The sequence below is a fragment of the Xenopus tropicalis genome, chromosome 2 (assembly GCF_000004195.4).
Source record: "Xenopus tropicalis strain Nigerian chromosome 2, UCB_Xtro_10.0, whole genome shotgun sequence".
NCBI classification, from domain to species: domain Eukaryota; kingdom Metazoa; phylum Chordata; class Amphibia; order Anura; family Pipidae; genus Xenopus; species Xenopus tropicalis.
This window is the reverse complement of record NC_030678.2, coordinates 80477476-80501696: the sequence shown is the minus strand read 5'-3', so window position 1 is coordinate 80501696 and position 24221 is coordinate 80477476. Positions and strand designations below refer to the sequence as shown.

Here is a 24221-nt window from a genome sequence, read left to right as displayed (position 1 = left end):
ACAATCACAAATTCAGCTTTCATAGCAATTTGGTGCAAAATAAGGCCCCCATCTTTGCTAATTTCTCAGGAAGAAGACCAATGCACATTTTGGTGTTATGTTATGAATTTATTTGAAATTTGAAATAGAACTCAACCAAAACATACCTTTATTGCTTTGATATATGAAAAAAGGCTCAAGCAATTATAAATGTGGTCCTTAATGTGTGAGAATAAGTCTGTTCTATAATGTGAAATAATTACTATAATATTCTAATTAACAAACATTTATAAAAGTCCAATATATTCTGTACAATTTTAGAGTGTGGCCATGATGTATATAGTTTACATACAAATGCTGACAGATACAGGAAGCAAAGTCTGCCTTGCTCATTAACGCTTACAATCTAAAGCAGGAGTGTGTATGGGACTCAAGGTTTGGGGATGGGCAAGATCAGGAATAAGTAAAGTGTGAGATGTATTATTGAGTATTGGTTTAAATTGAAAGCAACTCAATATTTCTCCTAATCTCAACACAGATCTTTTTGTTTATCAGACATTTCTACTTGGATGTCCCAGCATTATCTTTAATTAAATATGGTTGTCTTTCACCCTCTAGGCTAATAAACCTCAACAACCACTCTTCCTCTGCCATGCCACAGTGCCAATCTCTTCACTAGCTTCCACTACCATCCAGGACTATGGAAGACCTGCACCACTTCTCTGAGATCCCCTTTAGGACTTTTTCAGCAGAACATGTTGTGTTCTGGTTGTCTCTGTGAAATGTCACACATGCATGTTACCATGTAAGCTAAAACATCAGTGTGCCATTTAATGTAACCTGTAACATAAATACTGGTGCCACCGTCCTTCTTCCTGCATATTCCCTAACGGAGCCAATAAGAAAGTAATATATATATGGCTGGCACTACTGTCCTTTTATTCCAGCACCATAGATTCTTAAAGCGTCCTCTTTTAATGTACCATTGCTTTCTGCATTTCCCCACATACACTTCGCACTTACCTTCTATGTAACCTTATGTACCACTGTCTTATTTCCCTTTTGCTATTCTTACCTTCTCCCTCTAATCTTTCATATATTCCTGAACCCATCCATATCTGCCATTTTCTGCTTGTCCCCCCTGGCCTACACATGATCCACAATCCAGGATTGTGTTCATTAATAAAAAAATGAATAAATAAAAATTTCTTTCCATGTCCATAGTAGTGTTGGGAGCTTTTTCACCAGCAGAGCATAAACCCGTGTCCTGATAGTCTTAAACATCACTTTTATTTTCTTCTGTAGTAAGAAAAGTGTTTAAAATAACCTTTTATTAATTAAAATTGCTAAAAACAATATGTGAGGTTTGGATTTCTACTGAAACAATGGCACCACATATCAGAAAAAATTTAAGAAAGTTTCTTTTTTTAAATAACCACATAACCATATGCTCCACAGCTGCGCCTCCACTTTGCCACAATCACTCCCTCCACTTTTTAGTTCTCTTTTTAGATTCATAGCTTCAATACACAAATGCATTTAATAACATGCTGAACCTCATGAGGTTTGGCAGAAACCAGCTAAAAGCAATACCTTTTCTTAGCATTTAGTTAGCTGAGAGTCTTCTGTTGTAACTGTTTGATGGGTCACAGCTGAATTCTATGAGCTCTATTTGCATAATGGGGTTGGATATATAACTTAAATCAAATTTACCTTGTTTAATGGTTTATAACCTTTGCCTAAATTTGTATTTTTCTTATAATATTCATTCAGTAAATATATTCCATTTTTATTATAAATGTTAAGCATTTTTTCTTTTATATACAAAACACTGTACTGCTTTTAAGACTCAGAAGTTGCACATTGGTGCTGACAAAACACACCCCATCTCCAGCCAAACCTTTAGCTTTTATTACTCCTTATACTGCTTGGATTATTAATAAATGTTTAAGAAGAATGGTGCAGTTTATTCTGAATTCTCTAAAGCCATACTACACTGACACAGTCAACTGATTTCTAAGGGCGACAAAATAGGTAAAAAATTTAGCCCACCAAGTACGTTTGCAAAGGTGAAAGAGACAGCAGCATAGGTATAGAAGCCTTTTATTTACCTAGGCAAAATGAAAAAGAAAATACTTAATGGTATACTGTATATCATGCCTTCAACTGCCTCCAAACCCATGCTACAATTCACTCAATGATTACCAAAGGGGTTTAGTTAGTTACAGTTCTAGTACATCTAATAGAGGGCTGCTGGTTTACTCTCCCTGCTCTTGTTGTGGCATCATGATACTCAGTTATGGGTTTAAATACTAGCAGGGTCATTAACTAATCCAACACACACAAGTGGAGTGATGCACAGTAAGCAGTCACTCTATCAATCAATTCAACAGGATAATCTCCAGTCTTAAAGTGATACTGACACTAAAAAACTACTTTTGAAAATATTAATGTCCACTACAAGTTATAGGTCATATTGATAATTTTTAACTGATAAGTCTGCTTTTGTAAGTAATTGCTACTTGAAGTTCCTAAACCTGACTGTTTTGTCAACCTGACTGTCCCTTCTCAGCCTGTCAGTTATAGCTCTAATACTAACAGATAAATATGGCAGCCCCCTCATAAAGGAACATGGGGGATCAGATAGGTAATATAAATGCATGGATTAAATACTTTTATGGCAAAATTATAAATAGCATGCAAACACACAATGTTATGATAGATGTAAAACAGGTTTTATTTCTGGTTTCAGTATCTGTTTAAGACAATAACAACTGCCCTTTTGCATCAGCCCCAGAGGGCATTACATGTCTGCTTCACAACTGTTCCTCTCTATTAGTTTCTACAAGGATCCCAGCAGTTACATGTTAATCAGACCTCGGGAGTAATGGTACCTCCCCTGACTTTAACATCTACAAGGATCAGACAAGTCAGACAGGACACCTTTGAAAGTCATTGTGGGCCCTCTTTTTCTATATGGGTTTATTCCAGGTACTCTATTTCTTCCCATGTTCCAAAAACATACAGGCAGGTTAAGTGGCAAATGGGCTGATAATATCAGCCATAGCGTGTATATGTGATAAGGACAGTGTAAGCTCCACTGTGAAAGGGACTGATGCAAATAACCAACAATTTCTGTAAAGCACTCAGAAATATGTTGGTGCTATATAAATAAAGGATAATAATAATGAGCCCTGTGAACTAGAAAAGTAGTTGTTGTAGTTCAACATTATCTAGAAGCTGGTAGATTTCTCAGAACTGGTTAAACATAAATGCATACTAACATGGGAAAAGCTTAGTCCAGTTGAATAATAAAGCAAATATTTGAACAAACTGCACTGAAACTGTCTTTCAGCGCCACATGTGAATAGCAGTTCGACTCTGGTATAATTACAAGCTTTGAATTCTCTAAACACAGCCTAAAGGAAGAGGAAGAAAGCGTGGGAGGAATCATCTCAAGTAACTAACACACCCACCACAGTAACCGGCAGCACTGTATTGCACACAAGTCTGGGGTCTTGACAAAACGCAGGTAAGTGAGACTTGTCTTTTTCCCCATACCAAATTCTCTGCTCTACCGTGTGTAGTAAGTCATCTGCTTTAGACCATGGCTGGCAAACTAAGAGCATGTATTGCTTTGGATGAGTCTTAACAGGAGCCGTACAGCCAAACAGAATCTGCATTACTAGAGTCTCTTGAGAAAAGATCTATGAAAAGACCTGGCCACTTCCTTGTTTTGTTATTTCAGTGTAACATTATTGCTAGGCACTTTTCAACAAATGATACTTGATATGGATTTCCAATACCCTGCATGATAACATTAGGGCTCCTATACACAGGAGTTTTTATATGCTTTCCCATAAGGTGGAGCACATTAAAAAGCCATAAGACAGTACCACAATGAAATGCTGTACACAGATGTAATGCTATATATTGTCCAGCATTCACTATGGTTTCATTGGAGCTGTCTCTATAGTGTAGAATGGGGTCTCTTAACTCCCGAGTTCCTGTGCTGCGGAATGCATAAAAAGCCAAAGCATGGGAGCGCAGTAATGTATTTACTTTTTCATTTTTACATAAAAGCATACTGCTGTCATTGTTTACATTTATCTGAATACACTGTGTCATATTGTGTAGTGTAGCAAAATGGTTTTAGGGAAAAAGTTTTGTTGTACTGCTGGAAAGACTTTTTGTGCTTGCAGAGGGGAATCCATTACCTAGTAATGTGACTGTTACTTTTTTGGCAAACAACAAAAACCCTATCTTGTTTTATATCAGGGATCCTAGATTCACGCTTAGAGCGAAGACACGCGGTGACTTTTATGTAAATTAGTTGAGGCGACTGTTATGCAATAGAGCAGAATACAAGTCGCTGCGACTAATCGTTTTCCGCTACACAGATTAGTTGCTGCGTCTTTTTAAATAGACGTGGCGACTAATTGCCCTGTGTTTCTTTGCCCTTAGGCTTATGTCTTACATAGCCATTATGCTCTGAACTGCCCCATGGTCTTAAAGGAACAGTAACACCAAAAAATGAAAGTGTATTAAAGTAACTAAAATATAATGTGCTGCTGCCCTGCACTGGTAAAAGTTGTGTGTTTACTTCAAAAAGTCTACTATAATTTATATAAATAAGATGCTGTGTAGTATGGGGGCAGCCATTCAAAGGAGAAAAGGCACAGGCAGATAGCAGATAACAGATAAAACACTATTGTATTCTACAGAACTTGTCTGTTATCTGCTATGTAACCTGTGCCTTTTCTCCTTTTTTCCAGCTTGAATGGTTGCCCCCGTGGCTACACAGCAGCTTATTATATAAATTATAGTAGTGTTACTGTAGCAAACACACCAGTTTTACCAGTCTTGGGCAGTGCATTATATTTTTATTACTTTAAAGCTGTTTTTTTTTTTGGTGTTACTGTTCCTTTAAGAAACATCAGGAATTGCATCTGCCTGTTAGTGCATACACTAGTTGGATTTTGCCTAGAAATACACAGCAAGCATATGGCAACTCTATAGCCACCCCTCTTAACTCATGGGGGACTCGAGATACATGGAAAATTGTGGTATTCCAGGTCCATTTGGAGCCCATTCTTTTTTCCACTGCCAGAGAAAAGGTCATACATGATTGCAGGTCGGTAGATAAATTCTCCGACTCCTCAGTTGCTGATACTTCCGACTCCACGACTCCGACTCCTCTGTTTTCAATATGCTAATGTATTTTATACTTTTTTTTAAACAACTGAACTGATAATAAACTGATAGACAATTTTATCTATACTCCTACTCCTAATGATTTCCCTAGAATCCCATAGTCATGTTTAAAGTTTAAGCTAACATTACAGCTGAATTACAGCAGTTATTCAAATGTTTTAAAGCTTCAGTCTTAAACTATTGACTATCCATTCCCTTCACGTATACAAGTATTTCTAGTCCTGCAAATTTTTTTTACTTAATTAGTTATCAGTGAGAGTTAGGCTGGGTTCCCAGTGGGCATTGTGTCCCTGTAACAGAGGAACACGACGCAGTGGAGCTGCCGCACCTTAACTTTGCGTTACGTCCCATTTAGTGAAGCATACAGTCAATGATAAGCATGCTTCATGGTCACTCAACGTGTTCGTTTATGCACTGCGTGCATTGGGCTTTATTCTTATAGCAGAGAAGTAATTAATTATGACTGTTTGTGAATTGGGACATTTAAACTTGCTTTATTATTTTTTTTTTATTCCCATTTAAATTTAGTAGGAGTCGGAGTCGGTTCATTTTTTGCCGACTCCAACTCCAGGTACCCAAAATTGCCTCCGACTCCTCGACTCCGACTCCACAGTCCTGCATGATAGCATTAAGGTTGCAAATACTGGTGGCCAATTCATGGTATCTAACCAACTAACCTACAAGCTGAACAGATGGGTACAGTATCAGTGGCCATACATGATGGCAGCCAGAAAATGTACCTATGCTATCACAGGGAGCTGCTGCAGGCACACAATGACAGCTGCACCAATTTCCCTGTAATACAGATTTAACATGATCAGATATAAGTGACTAATTTAATTTACATTACACTGTATTCAATGCATAAACAGTAAGCCGATGCTGTTATGCACAGTTACTCATAACAGCTGACTGTGATATCTGGGTATATAATCACATTAATTTTCTCTGTCAGTGTTATGGCACTTAGAAAAACTACCTCAGTTGTCACAGAGGGCCAATAAGAATGTACAGGAACTTAATGGTATTCTTGTGGGCTGCTGGCAGTGGAGTAGTCTGCAGAATGGGCATTGAGATATGTATACAAGCAAAAGGCTGGCAGATGTCAAGGGTTTGTACATATAAGTACAGATGCTATATTCTGTCATTAATATTGATGGTGCTGGAACAGGAGGATTGTTGGATGTCTTGGTGGGGGGGGGGTGGCTAGTGGTGACACACGCACACAAAAGAATCATTATATATACAAAATCATTATATATATTTTTTATGCACCTACATTTAGCTATAACAAATGATATTACTCTATTACTCTAAGGTTATCTTAGAACTGTTAACAACCAAATTAAAGGAGGAACAAGGGGTTCATAATTGAGGGGTGCCAATTTGTTGGACACCCTCCAGTGATTATAACAGTTCAGTAACCTTTTAAGTAATATTTACGTGGAAAATTGATAGGATGTCAATATTACCAATCATCCGGCATGAGTGACAGAACTGTCTCTGGCACCACAACTATGTCATGACGTCATAAGGGGCAAGTAGCCCTGGGCTGGGGGCAGAAAAAAAGCTGATTGCAGCTGTTTATTCCTAGTTATACTGAAATGTTTCTATACATTTTTCTATTCATGTGTAAGTACAGTATCTCTTTAACTCGGTCATCCATATTGCCTTGCAAATAATCACACAGCCTACTTTAAGGCATTTCCTGTTACAGATTAATTTTAGTAACTCTGGGTTCTATTACACAGTGTAGTCATTTTCATTCACATTTGACTGCCTGTATGCTCCCATAGTAACCATTAGTATTTCCTGTAACAAAGGCTGGTTTTCACTATTTTTGCCCCTGAAAACGTCTTTAAAGTAGGACCCAATGCAAGGTAGGATTTCAACACAGTTCTCAGCATTTGCTCTCACTCTGTTATCTATTACTGCATGGGGGGTGTGCTTATTACACAAATCGTTACATAGAAAAACACAAATTTAATTTTATAGATTTGGTCTGCTATTTGATTTTACTTAGCTATCAGTATTTGTATTTTTAACTTCTTCAGTTTGCTTTGGCTAGTTTCACAGAAAGCACGTTTACCATTTTCTTTAAAATACTGTGGTGACTTCTTCAGCAGCAGCAAACAGTTGCTTAAACCCAAATTGCTAGTAATGTCGAGCTAGGGTTGCCACCTTCCAACAAAAGGGAAACCCAGGCAGGGACGGGGGTAGTGACGTCACAGAGGGGCATGACAATTGATGTCATGGGTGTGGACGATGACATAGGGACAGGGTTATGACATACCGATCGCCACTAATTTGGAAAATCAGGCTGGGAGTTTTGACCTGGACAGCCCTCCCGAAAGGGAGTAATATACCGAAATTAATGGTGACCTGAGTTTAGCCACAATCATGAGTGGCTAAACACAGAAAAATAAATTGGAATGTACTGCATGCCCCCTAGGGAAGGAGCAAGTGTATGCATGCCCTTAATAAACAGAGACAAAACAGTGTAACTCCCTATTATAACCCGTTCTCTTACTGATACAGCTGTGTTGCTCTGTGACTATCCAGAAAATATGCAAATGACCAAATATTAGATCAGTAACAAGTTGTCAAACCCAAAATCATTTGAAAACCATTGCCTTAATTCAGTGCTGTACAACTTCTGTGGTGCCGAGGGCCAGAATTTCTCTAGCATACATAGTGATGGGCCGCTAGTGGAAGCCAGTTTTGACCACTCCCCCTTTTTAAACTGCACCAACTTCAAACCACACCCTTGTTATCACAAGACCATGCCCACATTAATGGTGGTAGCGCAGCAAAAACCCAAATGGTTGGTGCTCACTGCAGGGATATCAACCATCATTCATATGTGAAAGAATTATATTATGTCATATTACGACACACCCTTACATCCATATGCCTCCTCCTCCCCTGGGGATAGCACAGCAACCCCCAACACATAATTAAACACCTTAGGGACCATTTAATGGCTATTTCCAACTGATAACAAACTTCCAGAACAAACCCCTGCCAGGTTCACCTCCCACAGGCAGGGCAGGCAGAGTAAGGCACACACAGGCAGTACTCTGCCTGCCCTATGCTGCCTGTGTGTGCCATACTCTGCCTGCCCTATGCTGCCTGTGTGTGCCATACTCTGCCTGCCCTATGCTGCCTGTGTGTGCCATACTCTGCCTGCCCTATGCTGCCTGTGTGGGCCATATTTTGCCTGCCCTATGCTACCTGTGTGGGCCATATTTTGCCTGCCCTATGCTGCCTGTGTGTGCCATATTCTGCCTGCCCTATGCTGCCTGTGTGTGCCATACTCTGCCTGCCCTATGTTGCCTGTGTGTGCCATACTCTGCCTGCCCTATGCTGCCTGTGTGTGCCATACTCTGCCTGCCCTATGCTGCCTGTGTGTGCCATACTCTCCTGCCCTATGCTGCCTGTGTGTGCCATACTCTGCCTGGGCCATACTCTGCCTGCTCTATGCTGCCTGTGTGTGCCATACTCTGCCTGCTTATGCTGCTGTGTGTGCCATAGTCTGCTTGCCCTATGCTGCTGTGTGTGCCATACTCTGCCTGCCCTACCCTGCCTGTGTGTGCATCTGCCCTATGCTGTCTGTGTGCCATGCTTTGTCTGCCCTATGCTGCCTGTGTGTGCCATACACACAGGCAGCATAGGGCAGCCAGTACATACAGTTAATAATGCTGGCACTGCTCCTACAGTCTGAGGTGTGAAGAGGTGAACAATGTGGGTGCTTACAGTCTGAGCCTGAGGTGTGAACAATGCAGCGGATAAACAATGCAGGGATTGAAAGGTGTGAACAGTGTAGGGGATTATATGTTTAAACAGTTCAGTTTCTTACAGCCTGAATCTGAGCTGTGAACCATGCAGGGGGCCAGTTAATCTCAGTGCTGATACCATTTAAAGCTTACACAAAGGTAAACCATCAAAGCAGCCAGACAGGTGGGGGGGCCACACAAAGTGGGGTCGCGGGCTGCAAGGCTAATATAAAACTATTATATGATAACTTAAAGGGATTTGTTGACAGGTCCTTTGTTGTACATACCAGTCTTTGCTTAGTGTTCTCTGTTCACTTTGCTGGGGTAATTTGCTTGCATTCTAGACATTATGGAACTTGAAGCTATGAATTCCCGTGAAGATTGGCCAGATGAAACAGAAGAAGCAAAAACTGAGAGTCCACCTAAGACCTGCTGTGACAAAATCCATGAAACCATTTCCAACTGGATACTACCCACAAACCAAAGAGACACATACCTAGAAAGAGCAAACTGCTTACCCCCTCCAATCTTTATAATTTCAGTCAGCATTGCTGAGGTATGATTGGGTGAAAAATGTGTGTGTTTGCTGGCCACTTATAATATGTGACCACATAATGGGGATTGATAATTTTCTTTTAAAGCAATTGTTCAGTGAAAAAATGAAACTAGGCAAAATGAGATAGCAGCTGCCATTTTAGCTTGGTCTGGCATCACTTTTGTGCCTGCATCTCTATGCTCTGGGCTCAGGTTACAGCAGAGAGGAAAAGAGGGACAAGCTGAGCATGCTGAAGCCTGAGCCCTGAAGGTTTGAGCTGAGAGAAGGAAGTCTGATACCGAATAACATTTGTACAGAATAGAGGGAATGAAATGCTGTTTCTTTTGACAGAGGAGCATCATATGAGTGTCTATGTCTGTATTTATGTAGAACTTTCTAATAAAGCTTACTTAGTTTTAACTGTTCCTTCTCCTTTAAAGCTGGCCACACACGTTAGGATTTTAGTCTTCTTCCAACAAATGTTTGGATATCGACCATATGTTTAAATGCAACAATTTAAAACTAACATTTAGATTAAAATAGGACAGTGTACTATAAATAACAAACCAGAGGATGTTCTGAACATAAAATAATTGGCAGACAACAATCACACGAAAGTGACATCTCAGAAATGCATTGTAGGTCCCCCAATGATATGGTCAGATACACATGCATACATTTTCTAACCTGTCCGAACAACTAAATGACCAATCACCATGGTACGAAAATTATTGCTGACAGAAATATTGCTTGTCTTGCCCACAAAATCCCTCACTGTGCCACAATATATAGAATATTCTGTACTCTGTACATTGTGTTACTTCATTTTACAGTTAACACTAACCACGTATTAATCAGCTGAAGTTTATCTGGTGGGAAAGATCTGAACTTTTCATTTGTTTTAAAAGCATACCCTATAAATCAAATATACTTGTCATATTATTTTCCAGTTACCTATATAAAATGTAATTTAAATTTAAACAATCAATCTGACTTTTTTTTACTTTCTATAGGCTTGTACAGGCTTGTGTATACTAATGTTTTATGAGAACAAAGTTTTGGTACTTATAATAGCATTCATTCCATTTAATTCTTTCTTTAGCTAGCAGTATTTATTTACTATGCAGTGTGGATGCCTCAGAAACAGTGGATCACCCTGGATACTGGTGTCTGGAACAGCCCCTTTATTTATCGGCCTGATAAAAGAGAGGAGGCATGGAGATTTATATCGTACATGATGGTGCATGCTGGGTGAGTATGAAGAGCCTCCCTGCATGGTCTCTAACAAATTAACTTTTGATTAGGGAGATTAGTTGCCTGTGATAAATCTTTACTAACGCATGCAACTAATTTCGCCGAAATGTCTTGCTGGTGGGATGGCAAACGCATTGGTTCAGGTTTCCGAAGTCGTCCGAAGTTGCCTCATGAGGAATTCTGCCCTCTTGTTAAAGTTACCCTGTGTGCACTGCTGACTTTGTGACAATTGAGAAAATCAAGTACTGACTGAGTTAGCAAAAATAAAAAAGTTATCAGAACTCTATAGATTATCCTTCAGCAGGAGCCTATTTGATGTGAGATTATTGACTGGCAAGGTGCTGATGGGTATTTAAAAAAGTTTATAAATTAAACAAAAGTTCAGGTGTTTCAAAAATAAGATATGTATTATTGGCATAAAAAATTGAGATGTAGTGGTTCTTGAAGTGTTAAGATATCCTCCTTTCTAATATGTTTTATGCCTTTAGGAGCTTCATCAGAGTAAGAGTGGTGCCTAAAAGGTGTTTCACTTGTACAGGTATGGGACCCTAACCTTAAGTCTGCTAATAAAATTATTTAAACAGTAATTAAACCCAATAGGCTTGTTTTGGCTCCAATAAGGATTCATTATATCTTAGTTGGGATCAAGTACAAGGGGCTGTTTTATTATTACAGAGAAAAAGGAAATCATTTTTAAAAATGTGAATTATTTGATTAAAATGGAGTTTATGGGAGATGGCCTTTCCATAATTTGGAACTTTCTGCATAATTGCTTTCCAGATAAGGGGTCCAATACCTGCATTCCTTTCATTAAAGGGGTGGATCACCTTTAAGTTAACTTTTAGTATGTTATAAAAGTCTAAGCAACTTTTCATTTGGTCTTAATTAATTTATTTTTTTTATCGTTTTTGAATTATGTGCTTCTTCTTTGTCTTTTTTCACCTTTCAAATGGAGGTCACTGACCCCAGCAGCCCAAAAAACTACTGCTTTGCGAAGCTAATTTTATTATTATTGTTACTTTTTATTATTTCTTTTCTGTTCAGATCCTCTCCTATAAATATATCAGGCTCTTATTTAAACCACTCCCTGGTTGCTAAGGTAACTCAAACCTTAACATCCAGATAACTGCTGAAATTCCAAACTGGAGAGTAACTGTACAAAAAGTAAAATAATTAAAAAACGCAAATAAAAAAAATGCCCAACTGCAAATTGTATCAGAATATAACTCTCTATGTCATACTAAAAGTTAACTCAGAGGTGAAAAATATGGTCATCTGTGCATCCTATTGCCAATTTCTCGAACTTTCTCGTACTTAGAACAGTGCCTGGTTGCTTCTGTATATGTATGCTATTGAATGGAATGGTCCTGACCTGCAATGTGGAGTGGATCTCTAAAATCAATTTGAAAATTAAACAACTGCCTGAATGCTGAGCAATGAATGAATATATTAACACTGGTCATGGCATGATGGCTGCTTTTATAAATAATGTATTTTCACAATTAATTTGGGCAACCCTAGCTTACCTGTGTCAAAACATTTTATTGAAATTGACCATACCTAAGACCAGTTGAAATTTATTGTGTTGGAGGTTGTGCCCCTGCTAAGAAAGGGTGGAAATTGAAACAATAAAAAAGTATGGTGGATCCATATGTTGAAGCTTGCTCTATTTATTATTTCTTTACAGCAAGTACACTCTATAGTTTTTAAGAAAATGACTTTTTCGACTTGATAAAGAACACACTGAAACATACTTGGGGTCTAGTATAAATAAATTTAAAGCAACTGGACTTGTTAAGTAATCATTGAAGACGTTTCACTACTCATCCGAGCAGCTTCTTCAGTTCAACTGACTGGTATGGGAAGTCCTCAGCATATATACTCTTCCACTAATCCAATCACAATGGCACTTTGTAACACTTCAGAAAGGTGACATCTGAAACTCACAGAGGTGTGAATGCTGTGGAGTTACTTTGAAAGGATTACCAAAGTATCATGCAACCCTTCAAAGCAGGTGTTACTTGTTAGAGTTGCATGAATGGATGTGTGAAGAGTTCTGAAACTGCCGGGGTACAGATGTTAGAACAGCATTGTATGTAGCAGACAGATGGTGTCGAAGTCCCCCGCCTCTGTTAAGGGATGGTTTCTCCACTTTGACATGAATGGCCTCTTTTACACCTCTTTCAAACCAGCGGTCTTCTTTGTCCAAAATTTGGACGTTGCTATTTTCAAAGGAGTGTCCATTGTCTTTTAGGTGTAGAAATACAGCAGAGTCCTGGCCTGTAGTGTTCGCCCTCCTATGCTGAGCCATTCGCTTGGAGAGCAGTTGCTTTGTCTCACCAATGTAAAGGTCTGTGCACTCCTCGCTACACTGGACTGCGTATACAACATTGCTTTGTTTTTCCTTTGGTGTTGGATCCTTTGGGTGTACAAGTTTTTGTCTCAGTGTGTTGCCAGGTTTGAAAAACACAGGGATGTGGTGTTTGTTGTGGTGTTTGTTTCTCCGACACTCCTGCTACATATGGGATGACTATATTGCGCCTTCTCTCTGCCTCAGGATGGTTATTCCTTTTGGTGTTCCTGTTGGGCTTAGTTGCTCTTGTTTTGACAAAGGCCCAGTCTGGGTAGCCACAAGCTTTCAGTGCTCCTCTGAGATGTTTACATTCCTTGTCCTTGGACTCTGTATCAGTTGTTACACTTTCCGCCCTGTGGTGTAGAGTTCTAATGACACCCAGTTTGTGTTCCAGCGGATGGTGGGAATCGAACAACAGATATTGATCCGTATGAGTGGGTTTCCTGTATACGTCTGTTTTCAAGATACCCCCCTCTTGAATGGATATCAAACAGTCCAAAAAAGCAAGTTTGTTCTCATGGACATCCTCCCTTGTGAACTTGATGTTGTTGTCCACTGAGTTAATGTGTTCTGAAAAGGCTGCCACTTCGTTGGATCTGATTTTAACCCATGTGTCATCTACGTACCTGAACCAGTGACTTGGTGTAGTTCCATTGAATGTGAGTAGGGCCTTCCTTTCCACTTCCTCCATATACAAGTTTGCTACAATGGGAGAAACTGGTGAACCCATTGCACAGCCATGTCTTTGCCTGTAAAATTGGTCCTTGTATTTGAAGTATGTGGTGTTAAGGCACAAATCTAACAATAAACATACTTGGTTCGTTCTGCAGCTGAGGGTGTTATCTTTCTGCAGTCGATTTCTTACAGTCTCAGCAGCCTCTGCGGTAGGTATACATGTGAACAGTGAAGTGACATCATATGATACCATAGTTTCTTCTGCCTCTAGTTTGACTCCTTGAATCTTGGTGACAAACTCTTTGGCATTTTGGATATGATGCACTGTTTTACCTACCAATGGGGCTAAGATGTTAGCCAAGTATTTTGCAATGCTGTAAGTCACTGAATTCATGCTGCTGACAATAGGCCTGAGTGGTGCTCCATCTTTATGTATCTTGGGGAGTCCATATAAGCATGGTGTAGCTTCTCTGGGGTACAGGCGGTGGTATAAAGCTCGATCAATGGCTTCCTCCTTTTCAAGTTGTTGTAGGCAATCTATCACCTTTTTCTTGTAACTGCTGCTTGGGTCTCTCCTTAAAGGTTCATATGTATTGCTATCACTGAGTAGCGAGGTCATTTTGCAGTGATAGTCAGTTGTGTTTAACACAACTGTGCATCGCCCTTTATCTGCTGGCAGGATGGTGATGTTCGGGTCCTTACTGAGAGATGTGAGAGCTCTCCTCTCTTGTGTAGTAAGGTTAGAGGGGGGTGTTCTGGCACTTGACAACGCAGCTGACACTTTTAGTCTGAGTTGTTCTGCTTCCTCCACCTTGATATGGTTGTTATTGATGGCAGATTCTGTGGCTGTGATGAGCTCAACCACTGGGATATGCTGTGGTGTCACTGCATAGTTTAGCCCCTTGGCTAGCACGTCCTTTTCTGGCTGAGTTTGTCAAAACAAGAGCAACTAAGCCCAACAGGAACACCAAAAGGAATAACCGTCCTGAGGCAGAGAGAAGGCGCAATATAGTCATCCCATATGTAGCAGGAGTGTCGGAGAAACTCAGGAGAATTTTCAACAAACACCACATCCCTGTGTTTTTCAAACCTAGCAACACACTGAGACAAAAACTTGTACACCCAAAGGATCCAACACCAAAGGAAAAACAAAGCAATGTTGTATACGCAGTCCAGTGTAGCGAGGAGTGCACAGACCTTTACATTGGTGAGACAAAGCAACTGCTCTCCAAGCGAATGGCTCAGCATAGGAGGGCGAACACTACAGGCCAGGACTCTGCTGTATTTCTACACCTAAAAGACAAGGGACACTCCTTTGAAAATAGCAACGTCCAAATTTTGGACAAAGAAGACCGCTGGTTTGAAAGAGGTGTAAAAGAGGCCATTCATGTCAAAGCGGAGAAACCATCCCTTAACAGAGGCGGGGGACTTCGACACCATCTGTCTGCTACATACAATGCTGTTCTAACATCTGTACCCCGGCAGTTTCAGAACTCTTCACACATCCATTCATGCAACTCTAACAAGTAACACCTGCTTTGAAGAGTTGCATGATACTTTGGTAATCCTTTCAAAGTAACTCCACAGCATTCACACCTCTGTGAGTTTCAGATGTCACCTTTCTGAAGAGTTACAAAGTGCCATTGTGATTGGATTAGTGGAAGAGTATATATGCTGAGGACTTCCCATACCAGTCAGTTGAACTAAAGAAGCTGCTCGGATGAGTAGTGAAACGTCTTCAATGATTACTTAACAAGTCCAGTTGCTTTAAATTTATTTATACTAGATATACCATGACCTGGATGAATGAAAATCTTCATAGACATACTTGGGGTCATGTATAAAATGTGTGCAGCGCAGAATTATTCGCACAGTAAACATATTTGTCCTGTCTGTGTTTTTATTTATATAGTTGGACATGACTGGTGCATTTAATGGGCAAACATAATTGTTAAATTTTTATTCTCTTTGACGTAGTTGGCCAGCTTGAAGTATATTGCAATGTATGGACAAACAATCCCTCTTTTGTGTCTGGTGGGGGGAGGGCATTTCTTAGTAGCTGAATGCACAGAAATGCCTTAATGTCCTATTTCTACATATTGATAATGGGTGAGTGCAGAGGATCTTTTGCGGTTGTTTATATGTATTTTGTGGTCACAACCTCATTGCACCCCCGCCTAATGGTTTACAATTTAGTGGTTGAGCACAACTTTCCCTTTTTCTTGTGTTATTGTTTATACAGGAGCAGTGGCCAGCTCCATGTTGTAGCCCCCACTCTTTCCAGCTACAGTCAGGTGATCCCAATGGAGCCAATAAAAGGGCAACCAAATGGGAGTTTTAACCTTATAAGCAAGAATGTTGCCGGTAAAACTTAGTCCCTTTGCTCAGTACTAATCTTAAATTACTTATATAGGTCAGTCAGTGTAGGACTGGCCAGAAGAGATGACTTTGATGTAGTTGGCCAGCTTGAAGTATATTGCAATGTACGGACAAACAATCCCTCTTTTGGGTCTGGGGGGGGAGGGCATTTCTTAGTAGCTGAATGCACAGAAATGCCTTAATGTCCTATTTCTACATATTGATAATGGGTGAGTGCAGAGGATCTTTTGCGGTTGCTTAAGGTGGACCTGTCACCCAGACATAAAAAGCTGTATAATAAAAGTCCTTTTCAAATTAAACATGTAACCCAAAGTCAATTTTTTTTATTAACACATCTATACCCATTATATAAGCATTTAAAAGTCCCAGCTGTCAATCATGTATTGCCTGACCCGCCTCTGTGCCTTAGGCATAGGGGTGGGGCAGACAGTTACTTTCACTTTCAGCTCAGAACTTCTTAGATGTCACTGCACTCCTCACATTCCCCCTCCCTCCTCATCATCTAATTGTGTAACCAGTGCATGGACATGGGTATCAGGTCCCCCCATACTGGCACAGAAACAAGATTTTAGCAGGATGCACAGCTTGCCACAAATGGAGCCTGCCTGTTTTCTGCAATGGTGAATTCCAGTGGTGAAGGAAATAGGTTTCAAAAAATGTATATAGTGTAATTGAAGTTTATTTTGCTTGACAAACACAAAAGAAAACAATTTGTAATTATTTCTTAGGGTGACAGGTCCCCTTTAAAGCTTTTTAAATATGGTATATTCGCAAATTGTGAATATTTATGCAAACAGTCTGAGGCCGAGTTATGCCTCAGCTTTAGTGCTGGAAAAAATCTTTGCTAAACCAATTTTGCAAATTTATTTTATATTCTCAAAGAGAAAATCAGCACTATATTCGCACATGATAAATGTGCACAAAGGGCATGCTCATGCAAATTGCAATTTTATTTGTAAATATTTGTGTGCAATTTGCATTTCACTTTTCAAAAAAGAAAAGACGGGCACAGCAGTGGAAAATGTAAGCGTTTAAGGGAAAACATGCGCAACTATTTACGAAAAAAAAAATATGCGCTGCGTGAACTTTATAAATGACCTCCACTATATTTTGTATTTAATTTTCCTTTCAGCATGAGTGCTGCATGTTTTTTACTTTTGTGTATTGTATATACTTCTAAAAGTACATTCATGCTTACGTATGTATTAATCATTTTGCTGTATTTTATCCTGTATCCTATCTGATTAAAGAACCACATACTGGTTAACCTGGTTAGATGTGTCAGCCTTATTTAGTCAGAGAATAGAATACTTCAGCCTACTATTCCCTCTCTGCTTCTTACAATATTGCTGTGTTTGCACAAAGCCAAGGGCTTACAGTTAAATCGTAGGTAGATGTAGGTAAAATTTTGGTCGCTAAAGTCCAACTCTTTTTTTATTGTATTTGTTTTTCTCGCTTGCATATACTGTATGTCTATGTCCTTATATAGCTATATTTCTTTGCACAGCACTGTGCCTTTTTATGATACCTTAATAGTATAGTTGGGGGTACAAAAATTGCAATAAATAAATATATAAATATATACAGTTGCAAACACCGGAGAATGGATCTGACAATCTGACAATCATTGTCTTACATGACAGACAGCTCAGCAGCAGATTTTGATTTTATAAACATATCTAATTTACTTTATTTTCCATTTGTTAAGAGAGAAATACCAATAGGCTTGAGCATCAGTGTTGTATCTACAAGTGTCCTAGTCTAATTTTACCCCAGCCTCAATCTCTACTATGATACTATATAACTAACCTCTTCCCTCAAGTTCTGTCTGCTTCCTTTGCAACCACTAACAAAGCTCTGATTAGGTGACATGACAGCAATTAATTACATGATTTGTCTATGGTCACTAGTAGTTAGATTTACTAATATGGTCTATGGTTTTGGTTATGGATCCTTCCTGTATTATAAAGACATTATAATGAGCAATGACACTTTGCCTTCACAGAGTTCAACATATTATTGGGAATTTGGCTCTCCAGCTTTTACTCGGAATTCCACTAGAGTTGGTCCATAAGGGACATCGAATTGGACTGGTATATTTGGCAGGAGTCATCGGAGGTCAGTGTTGATGCTTGTAAAATTGCTAGTGGCTAACTATGGAAACAGCAATAATGAAAGAAAATTGTGCCACTTTTGATTTGCCCCCAAAAAAACTAACTATTAACTGCTACCTTATTTCAAATAAGCATGTATTCCCTACATTCATATTACATAGTATTGCCCAGTAAAGTGCCCTGGAAATTTTGGGCCGCAGTGCTGCAGTGCCATTTGAATGTTACTAAAAAATTATCTCATCCCTTCTAAGCTTGGCTAAATTTCCAATGTTGTATGATGGATATGTCAAGACATATAAAAAGGTGTATAAAATAATTTATATTCCAAAAAAGGAGTGTAAAATTGCTGTTCATATAAAAGCATTAACAACATGAACCACAATAAAAAAGTAATCTAACAAAAGATGTGATCATGCTTCTTATAAAGATGTCTATTTTATGCAGAAATGTTTAATGCTGCTTTTTATTCCATTGAGATGTTTGGTGTATTGGTAGCATGGTGGCATAGTGATTAGAATTGCTGCACTGCAGTGCTGAGGTTCTTTGTTTGATTCCAGTCAGGAGACTATCTGCAAAGGAGTTTATATGTTCTCCCTGTGCTTGCACAGTTTTATTCAACAATACTATAGCCATACAGGCTCAGGTGCAATATTTTTACCACACCTACACATTCACTTGAAAATGCTAAACCCATATTGATAGAACAGCTGTACCTAAAGCATATAAAAATATGGGATATGTTATCCACAAAGCTTCATTTTTAAAAATTATTTCCTTTCTTCTCTGTAATAAAACAGTACCTTGTACTTGATCCCAAAAAAAAAATACTTATTGAAGGCAAAACAATCTTATTCCTATTCCAAAAAGTTTATATTACGTTACAGAATTTTGCCAAACTGTAATATTGCCCTTTTACATCCTTTCCCTTGATCCACCATTTAGTGATGGTCTCCCCATGAAGACGTGTTGGAGCAAAAGACAGAATTCTGTTCATTAATTGATTGATGTGGCGTAGCATGTATGTGTGCCTTGGTTTGTTTGTGTGCACTGTGAATCCCATGATCCCAGGAGGAACTTAATTCTTAGAATGGCAATTTTCAATTTAGGATTACCCAATGGCACATACTACTAAAAAAGTATATTTTTATCAAACTAGCAACATTATAGAAACGAAAATCTCAAAACAATACAAATGCCGAACTGATCTCCTACTTACCCCTTCCCCCATCTCCTTTATTTATCTTTTTACTATTTACTTTTTAATAATGTATGTAAACCATTAAAATGCCTTTTCAATAAAAAATTCAAGTTACAAAAAAAAAAAAAGTATATTTTTATAAAAATGGTTTATTTAGATAAAGCAGAGTTTTACATATGAGCTGATTTAGGTGATAATGGGGATATAGTTTTCCTTTGGTATGGAGATACGGAAAACCCCATGACATGTACTAATGACTAGCACTGCCAATAACACCCATAAAATCTACCCCTGGGTTATCAACTACTATTTTTTTCTTTTGCAATTTGTTTTGTCGAGCTAACAGTGTTATACATTTTCCTGTGGACATATTACAGGATCTCTAGCAAGTTCTGTCTTTGACTCCGGGCTTGCTCTTGTTGGAGCTTCTGGGGGTGTCTATGCTTTGATTGGGGGATACTTCATGAATGTCCTAGTGGTGAGTGTTTCTAGGTACTCTGTCCCCTTAAGTATTTATATTACCGTAAAATGTACCTTTCAAAATTATTCCAATGCTTGACTAATTTTCTTCTTACTGAACATAAATTCTAATTTAAAGTATTGTTCGTGATAGTTTTATTTTAAAGCACTGAAACTCAAATATAGTTGTTAATGTGATATTGTTTTATGTTAGAAAAACCTTCAGTTAAGTCAATTAAATGTGCTGTTTTGACAGCACAGGCACGCGCATTCCGGGGTATGTCAAAGAGAGCTGCCGGGTCCCTGTCTCCCATCTTCTGCATGTGGGCTACCTCCCTCCCCTGCCTTTAATGCCACCGGCAACCGGGTACTGAAGACAGGGAAGGAAGATAGCACACATGCAGACAGTGGGGGGGAAAAGGGCCTGGAACTAGGAATAGGCAAAAGAAGAGGTGTGCCTAGAGCCCCCTCACCATTGCATACTAGGCATGTGCCTCCTCTGCTTACCCCTGCACACATGAAATAAAATATAAATAGCTTGTGCTAAACATGTTATTTAAGCACATAAATATATATAATAATGTTATGCATGTTGAAATGTTATATTCTGGAATCCTGTGAATTCGAATCAATGTGTTTCCTGTGTTACCTTTAGAATTTCAAAGACATGATACCTTTATTTGGAATATTTAGGATTCTGGTCATCATAACCATAGGTAAGTTTTTCCTGGGAGCCAGTGTTTTCTGCAAGTCACTAACACTAAACACTACATTGCATTTAGGAGATTTCTTGTGGTAGCTACAGGTTTATTTTGTTGTACTGCAGCTGCATGCTCCTCTTGACAGCTAGAGTTGCCACCTGCCTGGTTTTGACCCGGACCTCACCCGGTGTTCCAAATTAGGGAAATCGGGCAGGACTCTTTTAAATTGACAGTGGCAATCGGGCAAATGCAAATCGCCACATCATAACCCTGCCCCTGATGTCATCAACCATGCTTCCAACCTCATTTGCCCACCCTTGTGACTGTCCTGCCCCCTGTCTGGGTTTTTCCCAGTCAGAATGTGGCAACCTTAACTGCAGCTCTCTCTGATAAGTCTATAAATAAGTTTTATTAAAAAATGCAGTGACTAGTCTATTCTTTAAGATTTCAGAGCATTTCCATCAGTTTAACACTACTTACACCTAATGGCTGGGAGAGTCAGTTTCTCCAGTGAGCTCTAGGAGGCATGTCCCACTTCTATTTTTCAATTTAGGCTACTGTTTATTGTGGCATTTACTTGACACTTTTTTTGTGCAGTTGGAACTGATGTGGGATTTGCCCTGTACAGAAGATACATTTCCCATGAAACTGGCCAAAAGGTATGCTTTATAAAATGTGTATAAACTGTGCTACTAAAATATATCACCAACTGCCCATATTATATTTCTGTAGCAACAATTAATACATGAAGGCTGTAAATTTTATAGTGCTATAAATATCATATTAGGCTTCATCTTGTGAATTATCATTTCTTTTCTTAAGCTGAAGTCATGTAATAATGTGAAACATTTTGTTTCATAATTGTTCTGTTAAAGGACAAGTTACCTCAAATATGCACATTTGCTTCAGAAACACTACTACAGTGTAGATAAATAAGCTGTATAGGCCTTAAACCCAATACTACTTTAATCTTCTGCATCATATTTTATTTATTTTGTTGAGATGTTGCAAATTTAAATTTCCAGTTAGATGTAAGACATTTGGCTGCCCTGTGTATATTTTAAGATGCCTGTTCACCACAGGTATGCTGGGATTTTGAAGCTGACTTGTTGAGTACAGGGAAAAACTGACTAAAATAAAAACATATGCGGGATGTTTAGGAGTGACTAAGAATTACATATTGGTTTTGGATACAAATACAGACTGTTTTTTTTTGGTTAGACACTATATTTTTCTAAAATGCAGAGTTTGGAAGGAATCTTCTATAAAAATATTAAACATATTTGCTATCTAAACTATCCCAAGTTGCATGTTATGTATCTGTCACATTTACCATCTTTTCATCTGTGAGAATTTGCAGTTAAATGCAGGTAAATACATTTCTTTAATTGTACCTATATTTTACTTTTCTATTCTAGGTCTCCTTTGTAGCCCACTTTGCTGGAGGGCTGGCTGGAATGTCTATTGGTTACACAGTTTTCAGCTGCTTTGACAAAAATCTAATAAAAGATCCAAGATTCTGGATTTGTATTGCTGCCTACGCTGCCTTTGTCATTTTTGCTGTGTTGTTCAATATTTTTTTGTCCCCTGCGCCTTAATGTATATCAAGGGAAGGACAATTATTTTTTTGCAAGAACTCTATACAATGCAACCTTGATATTTTTCAATAGCCAGCTACAATAATACATTTTTTGGACTTTTAAAGAACTGCAGCAAAAGATCTAGACAGCGCTGGAGTACTGTGGCAGCCCTAGCCTAAAAAGAACCATTTTTGAGCATGATACTTGCTGGTTTATTGCCAGTTTGTGCTTATAATAGTGAATGGGCTGTTTTACAAACATCAGTTTCATATTCACACAACCAAAACGTGTGAGCCGCATCAATGAGGTTCTTCTTGCTTCTTGCAAAGCTGCTGAAATTGATTTAAGCAACTTTTTCTGAATTTATTTAACTCTTCTGCGTCATGCGGCAAAATTCATGAAAAGGGCTTTTTCAGTACTGATATTTACAAGCGTTTACTAAAACAGACTTTCAACATTCCAGAGCTTTTTCCACAACTATCGAAAGAAGTGCTATGCAACACAAGTGTGTGTAAATATAATAGGTGCCTTAATTTGTTTAGCTCCACTGGGGCAGGGAATGATGTATAATCTCTGTAATGCACTGCTGAATATGTTGGTGCTATATATACATAAAGCATAATAATATTGTATTCTATTTAAAAGTCTGCATTTGTTTGTTGAAAGTTAGAAGTCACCATTTGATAAATACGCTTTAAAATCCCATAGGAATCAATAAAACTTGGGTGAGTTTTTATGCATTAAGCTTTAAACCCACATTTTGATAAATCTGCACCTAAATGTGCCCCAAAGTAATACAAAATAAGTCCATGCTAAATACAAAGCGACTGTACTCGGATTTTTTAAATGTAATAGACGATTTATGTAACAATGGATTTTAAGAGACTTCTTTATCAAATTTGTGTAATAATATTTTTTTATGCTTACATTAACCTCAATTTCTTTTTTTACAAAAAAAGCGAATGTTGCTTTAGTTATTAAAAAAATCCAAATTAAAAAAAATGGATTGAATAAAACCATTGCAAAACTTGAATACCCTGAATTTGTAATTTTCAAGTACTTTTTAATGGATCAAAAAGCTGGGATGAAATTGAAAATACTGAAAAACTCAAAATGACTAAATAGTAAAAACTGTAACTATTACAGCTCCCGTGCACTTGTTTAGATATCGCTTTATAGATATCAAAAATGTCCTTGTCTCACATAGACTCCACTATAAGCGAATAATTCACATTTTTAAAAACTATTTCCTTTTTCTCTGTAGTAATAAAACAGTACCTTGTACTTGATCCCAACTAAGATATAATTAGTTCTTATTGGAGGCAAAACAATCCTTTTGGGTTTATTTAATGTTTAAATGATTTTTCAGTAGACCTAAGGTATGGAGATCCAAATCACTGAAAGATCCCTTATCCGGAAAACCCAAGGTCCCGAGCATTCTGGATAACAGATCCCATACCTGTACTTTGTACTCAATTATTGATTTAGAAAGTAAAATTCAGATTTTATTTATACCTCAGTAGCCAATGTTTTTATTCTACTGCACTATAGAAATGAATCAATGAATGGTTGCAAAGATTACTTGATGTGCTCAGAAGTAGCGCTGGATACTAAACTTTCACGCTGCTGCAAACCGTTTTCTTTTTGAAGAAAAAGTACCTGGGTAGGGAAAATATATAAATAAATGGTTATGCCCCACAAAGCCTGCCCCCCATCTCCTGTGGGAGGGCCTTTTACAGAAGCCAATAGGACTCTGCACTTCTGTGAATAAAGCATGCAGTCTCACCAACTTCTCTAAACAGTGTTCAGACAGGCTTTGAAGTGAGAGCAAAGCCGGATGGCCTACAAAAAATGCTGGGCTTTGCATCCAATTAAAATGGACCGGGGAGAACATTGTGTAAATTTGTGACAAACATATCCTTTGTGCCTGCCACAAATCAGTAAGCATATTATTTTAAAGGAACAAATAAGTCAAAAGGGATTCTGGGAGCAAATTCCTTAAGG

At 38.4% G+C, this 24221-nt stretch overlaps 1 protein-coding gene across 1 annotated transcript; it reads left to right on the top strand.

The window, feature by feature from the left end:
- Window positions 1–2922: 2922 nt before the first annotated feature.
- rhbdl2 (rhomboid, veinlet-like 2) lies at window positions 2923–23115 on the top strand (the record flags this gene model as incomplete). The annotated part of the gene is given in 10 exon segments (NM_001016521.2): window positions 2923–2970; window positions 3398–3511; window positions 9314–9525; window positions 10607–10755; window positions 18171–18283; window positions 19855–19955; window positions 20592–20652; window positions 21235–21296; window positions 22056–22875; window positions 22876–23115. Coding segments are annotated over 7 exon segments (873 nt in total).
- Window positions 23116–24221: the final 1106 nt, after the last annotated feature.